The sequence below is a fragment of the Rutidosis leptorrhynchoides genome, unplaced genomic scaffold (genome assembly GCF_046630445.1).
Source record: "Rutidosis leptorrhynchoides isolate AG116_Rl617_1_P2 unplaced genomic scaffold, CSIRO_AGI_Rlap_v1 contig81, whole genome shotgun sequence".
NCBI classification, from domain to species: Eukaryota; Viridiplantae; Streptophyta; class Magnoliopsida; order Asterales; family Asteraceae; genus Rutidosis; species Rutidosis leptorrhynchoides.
Genome location: NW_027266873.1, coordinates 97,901 through 103,877, shown reverse-complemented (window position 1 = coordinate 103,877; position 5,977 = coordinate 97,901). Strand labels below are relative to the sequence as shown.

At 44.2% G+C, this 5,977-nt stretch overlaps 1 protein-coding gene across 1 annotated transcript; it reads right to left on the bottom strand.

Annotated features, from left to right (window-relative positions):
- Positions 1-470: 470 nt before the first annotated feature.
- Positions 471-5,612, bottom strand: LOC139885137 (linoleate 13S-lipoxygenase 2-1, chloroplastic-like). Its single transcript, XM_071869083.1, has 9 exons — positions 5,261-5,612; positions 4,146-4,414; positions 3,327-3,564; positions 2,893-3,213; positions 2,597-2,682; positions 2,352-2,462; positions 1,899-2,203; positions 1,333-1,599; positions 471-1,230 (listed from the first exon to the last, which is right to left on the bottom strand). Exons 1-9 carry the CDS (start codon positions 5,610-5,612, stop codon positions 471-473), a joined length of 2,709 nt encoding a protein of 902 aa, XP_071725184.1.
- Positions 5,613-5,977: the final 365 nt, after the last annotated feature.

Here is a 5,977-nt window from a genome sequence, read left to right as displayed (position 1 = left end):
ATGCGACTGACTTGATCTAGGAGCACATATGAGCTGGACTTATGTGCTCGTGACACTGTCCATAATAATTCCATCTAATCTCAGGAAGTGCATGCCCTAGTCTCTCACTTCTGGGTAAAGTAGCATGTTTAGCAATTCTATCGAGCTGGCCATTTGCCCAAGTTTTTAGATTCTGCATTAGTATGAAACAGTAGTGGAAGACGGCATTTATGAAGAAGATACATGTATTGAACATTAGGTTTTTTGAGCAATTCATGGAGTACTAGAATTGAAATTAATCTTTTAATCACAATTACTTATATATTGGTGACAAATGACAGATTAGATCATGAAATTGAGTTCATGCTGTCCTCAAATTAGGATGATCACATTAACATCGGCATATGCCGCACTCCTCTTATTCTACAAAATGAAAAGAAAGGTGTTTTTATCAGCAGACACCATTGCCACTGCCGCGAAATATCGTTTCCTCAAATGGAAATGCTGTATGGAACTCCCTTCCCGGTCACGCCGGGCTCGGAGAACGGCTTCAAGAGCTCATACGGCACGATCCCGGCTCCACTCCGATTCTTAAACCTTTGGTCAGTGTTCCTTGCGTCGATGATGCCCTCAAGCTCCTTCAGCCTCCCATGGAACCTCTCAAATGCCGCGTTTATCATCGGCTCCTCCTTCCATGCCGGTTCCGGATCCTGCCCCAGGTACTCCTCATCCGGAGAGTGGTTCGACAACACGTCGAGGATTGCCATCACCTTTGTCGCCTGGATCTGCGATGGGAAGCACGTGAGGAGCGCGACCTCGGGCTTGTCCCAGAACATCTTGAGCTCTCCTTCCGTCGGGTCCTCGATGGGCATCTTGGTTCGGGCAATAGTGGGCCGGTTCGGGAAATAGCCGCCGTAGGTGTACTGGCCGAAGTTGACAGCAGCGTGGTGGCCGGAGGACACCCAGACTATGGTGGTGATAATTTGGATGAGGTCCGATGGGGTCTTGAGGTCGGGCCACCCAGGGGAGTCTTTCTTGTCGCCATGGCCGACGGTCCGGATCTCAGTCCACCAGGATTGGAGCTCCTTGTCCGATGCGATGTGGCTCGGGTCGGGGTAGTAGTGATTGACGTAGTTGGTGACCCACTCCTTGATGGCGTCCCACAAGAGGAGGCCGTCGTTGGCGAAGGGGTAGTCCTCGATTGCTAGCTTGAGGCCATGCGGTGCCGTCGGGTCCTCCACTGCCAACCCTCTGGCAAGAATTGACACCATCAGAAAAGCGATTTTTATGTCCTTCTCTTTGCATAATATTAAAAAAGGAAAGGCGTGCAACTAATTAAATGATGTGCGATACCTGCTAATCAAGTCATTGGGCAAGCCTTGTAAGTCGAATTGCCACTGCTTGTCGTAGGCCACGGCGCTGAGCTCCATGGAGTACTTGCCGGGAGAGAAGGTGCTCTCGATGATGCCATCACCATTGATCAGATACCCGCGGGCCAGCGCATTGATCTCCATCGTGTACCGGAAGTGCGGGTGTAGCAATTTGTAGATCGGATGCATCTCGCTCAGTTGCCGATTTGTTGCTATTATGTAGGGCTCTGTAGCACAATGAGTCCGCAACCTGCGACGATTAAAACCATAGAAACATCAATTACACCATCAGCGTTTATGCAAATAGGTACTTCTCGTAAAAACATCACGTTTTACTTGCAAATCATATGACAACTACAAAATATTCAGATCTCACGATGCCTATATGTGTCTCTATGTGTGTAAAACAATTTTTAAAGCTATATTCTTCTCTCTTGTTGAGAAATCACTGGTCTGCTTCATCACTAGTATACTTCTACGTAATAGATCTATGATTTTTTTTTTTCTTTTTTGGCTAGTCGAAAAGTAACGATCAACTTATTTTGTTACCAGTGGCTGACGAGCTGGTGGTGCCCAGAGTCGTGGGCGAGGACATGGGCCTTGGCGAGCCGCCAGAGCCACATACTAGTGGAGTGGCACGATGGGACGAACACCTCCTTCCATTGCGGCTTCCCGTCGTCGGTCGGCGGTCGTGTGAGCTCGATGGCGAGTGGCTTCAACGTCTCATCTGGGGTCAAGAAGAAGAGCATTCTCGACCCGTACAGAGTTGTCCCCTCGAGCTGCCTCACTTTGTTCACGTATGGTAGGAATAGGTCGTGGTAGTCCAGCATAAACAGCTTCTTTTGCTCCATGGCCTGCACAAAGTCGAATTCAACCGAACCGGAAAGGTCGGGTTCAGGTCAAATTTCATTAATTGGGGTGGTAGGATTTAGGTTTATTCTTGACCCCAGAGTGCAAATTGGTTTTATTAAGTGATACTTCGTCAAGAGAGTATTCTCATACCTCATTTACTGTCATGTAGCCCTTGATTTGCCTTTCAATGATCTCTGTTGTGATGGCCGATTCGGGTGGGCCGTAGATCTTAGGGTCAAGCTCGCTCCTCAAGGGCCATTTCTGAGTACATATTTTGATACAAATTATATATAAAAAGCATATACCCAACTTGGTGATGTCAAATAATTTCTAAATCAAGTGTAAGTGAGCAAATTACATAGTTGAGATATGTAAAAAATACATATAATTATTACCGTGACCAACTGGATCGCATAGGGATTAATTCCCGCTAGCGCTTGACGAGCAAACTCTTCGTCACTAAACCAAAAAAATCTGTCACCTGTAGAATACGACAATATGGCTAATTATAATGCATGAAAAATCTTCAAGATATATAATAAATAAAACATAAATTGTTTGTCCCATGATTGACTAATAATGTATTTTTCCAAAGAGAGAATGAGCGATGATCATATTACTTTCTCCGAATAAATTACTTCTTCGGATAAAGAAAGAATGAGAGAGGAAGAGGGACAGTGAGTTTGCTTACGGATCATGGTTTCAGGGGTTTCGAAGCGCAAAACATCCTGGGAGGCATCAGTGATGGTTTTGACGAGCCGAGGGAAGAGGTCCTTGAGGAAACCTTGCTTCTGCAACGGGGGCAAGTTGATGCCTTCGTTGAAGAGCTCGTCGATGGTGGTGAAGTAGGGGAACCCTAGGTCGGAGTCGACTATTGCCGTCTCTAGCGACGGGATCAGTGCGTGCACCACCGAGAACACTGTCTTCGCCGAAAACGTCAGTTGCTTTATCGTCGAGAATTGTTCGTCTCGAGGTACGTATATGCTCCCGCTCCTCGATTCCGACTGTGGATCTACTCCGTTTCATAAGTGAATGTTCAATTAGTTCATTAGCACGAATGGCCGATCTGAATTTTTGTTGCGTTAATCATAATTATGAAGTTATAAGAATAATTTATCGACTCACCGGTCTTGCTCCGAGGGCGCCCTGTCCGGCATCGTCTAGGGTAGGGGAGCTCTTTGCCTCCAAGCACTGGCCTCTTCTTATCTGCGTCGCTGTCTGGATTCCCGAGGTCATTGTACACATCGTAATCGTATATCCTCTCGGACGACTTCCTCTCGCCTTGGCCAGTCCCTCGCAGGGTTGCCAGCTCCTCCTCTCTCAGTCTCCTGAGCCCACTTGGCGTTTCGGTTGGTAAATAGCACTGCGGTGCAATAGCATGCAATGAAAGCCATCAAGCTCCAAATAAGATCCATCTAAGTAAATACTCATAATTCAAACAGAGATAATCGACTGTCTCTCTAATCAACTAAACTGAATTTGCCGTTGAGGTTTTGGTGTGAAAAATCAAGTCCCATGAAATCGATGCGCAATTCATATACAGACAGCGATTGACTAGCTTTGAATTTAACTACCGCGGACAATAGGGCACCGGTTTCACGTGTTTTTTTTTTATTTATTTAATTCTTTTGATTCTTTTTTAAAATGACAGTGTGAGGGCGATGGAGTCAAAAAGTTTGATATGAACATAGACACTTCTGGGTCCATTCAAGAATCAATATAATATGTTTGGTGATTATAGCTAAGATTAAATTTGCATTTCATGACAAACGTGTGCATATAAAAACCCTTATTTTCAAGTAACATGCATGTGCGTATATATGTGTACTATCTACATAAGTCATAACCTAAGTGGTTTTGATCTTTTAATATGTGTAACCTCACGAAAAATGAGAAAAAACACTAGATGGGAAGCTATGTAGCTATCGGTACAATCTAACTAACCTTATTGGCGAAGAAGACTCGCTTCTGTGGGTTATCATGAGTGGAGTGAACCCAAGAGTTGCAACTGAATCTAAGAGGGCCATCCGTGAACCCGTCAAGGACGATGTCCTTGAGGTACATCTCCTTGTGGTGCTCGTTCTCCACAAAGATCGCCCCGACCTCCCCGAACTCCTCTCCGACCTCGAACTTGCACTCATACGTCACCTCCTCGTCGTCCTGGCCATTCTTGTATGCGTACCCTTTGATTGTCCCCTTCTCTTGTCCCGTCTCTGTAAATCAAGTTCAGGACCTTGCTTAAATCTTTAACATCGTCAATACAAGAGAATAAGATCAATAGTTTGAATATCATAGCAGGAACGCGATCACAGTTGGCTTTTTGCACACCATGGGGGGCTAGGATTTGGTATTAGGAAGCTGAAATTAAGCCTTTTACAGTAAATGCGGCGAATCTAAGGGAAGATCGTCGAATTGCGGGCTTGGAGCTGAATATTTCTGGCAAGAGATACTCTCTCTCTCTCTCTCTCTCTCTCTCTCTCTCTCTCTCTCTCTCTCTCTCTCTCTCTCATAGATTGAAAATTTATATAAAGAAAAATGGCTTGCTAATTAGAAAAGCTTCTCCAAGTCATAGATTAGTCATAGATCACTTATATATAGTCTTGTAATGTGGCTTAATAACAAGACAAGAAAAGTATACCTCCATTAACATGTTATATCTCACATATAGTGCTAAATTGGATATCATGCATCAGATCTTTTACTATAAAGTTCCTCCATGGAGAATTTACTTAAGGAATGGTTGTTAATTAAACTATCAAACATTCTTGTTTGTTGCAAGTCATAAACAACTTATGTACATCGGTGACTTTTTCTTTAAACCTAGTAATAGGTTTTTTAGTCATAAAAATTGGTAAAAACTCATATAATTCTAAACATCGCTATATTCCAACTTTGAAAAACTTCAAACATTTCACTTTGAATAAAAGTTAAATTATGATCATCGCAAAATTTTCAAAAAGCAGACCCGTTTGAATCAAATTCAGCCTATTTCTCCCCCTGCTTGATCTTATAATTTGTGGTAACAATTTCAAGTTCAAAACTGAATGCTCAATACTTACTGGGGTCAAGCTCTGCACTAACAAGCTCCAAGAGGAGCGTTTTCCCCATCAAATCGGTAATTTTATCGAGCCCTCCGCTTATCCCGAGTTCCGAGAAGAACCCGCCGGTGCTGGGTTTCACGGTCACTGTCGCTTTAACTAACATAGACCTCTCGACAGTGCTTGGGCTGACAACCGCTTGAATCGTACTTGATGCAATCCCCACTTGAGCGCTTCTAGGGCTCTTTTGGAGCGCAGGCGCGGACTGCGCCGGTAAAATTGCGATCCCGTCATTGGCTTGGCTAGACGACTTGCTTAATGGGACCAAGGCTGGGGAGGCAGATGGGGACTGATGAAGCTGTGGCTTCAACATGATGATGGAGGTGATGATCGTTTCTGGTGTGTTCTTGAAAGGGAGAATGGTGTAGACAACAATTGCTTAAGACAATGGTTACTGAGACTTCTGTATGATGGGGTTTTGGAGAGTTGGTGTAGTGGTTTTTATAGGAGAGGAGGAGGAAGAACAGTTCGGCACGTGCTTTATTATTGATCTTTTTTCTGGGCTTTATTTTGCCCTAAATGCATGTACCTGACATGGCACGTGAAAATGAAGCAGGAAATGTGAATAGGAGAGGAGGTGAGACGGTGCACTGGACCTGTATTAATTTGAATTTTGACTTTTCGTGACCGTGACGTATTCGTGAAAAGATGTTTAAAAGGCTTGGAAAAAAAAATCAA

Bases quoted from the DNA above. Each gene is read 5' to 3' on its own strand.
- LOC139885137 (XM_071869083.1), bottom strand. From the start codon at position 5,612: ATGTTGAAGCCACAGCTTCATCAGTCCCCATCTGCCTCCCCAGCCTTG. The intron at 4,415-5,260 runs GTAAGTATTGAG...CTTGATTTACAG, and splicing joins TAGTGCAGAGCTTGACCCCA to AGACGGGACAAGAGAAGGGG. The intron at 3,214-3,326 runs GTGAGTCGATAA...GAAACGGAGTAG, and splicing joins GCGCCCTCGGAGCAAGACCG to ATCCACAGTCGGAATCGAGG.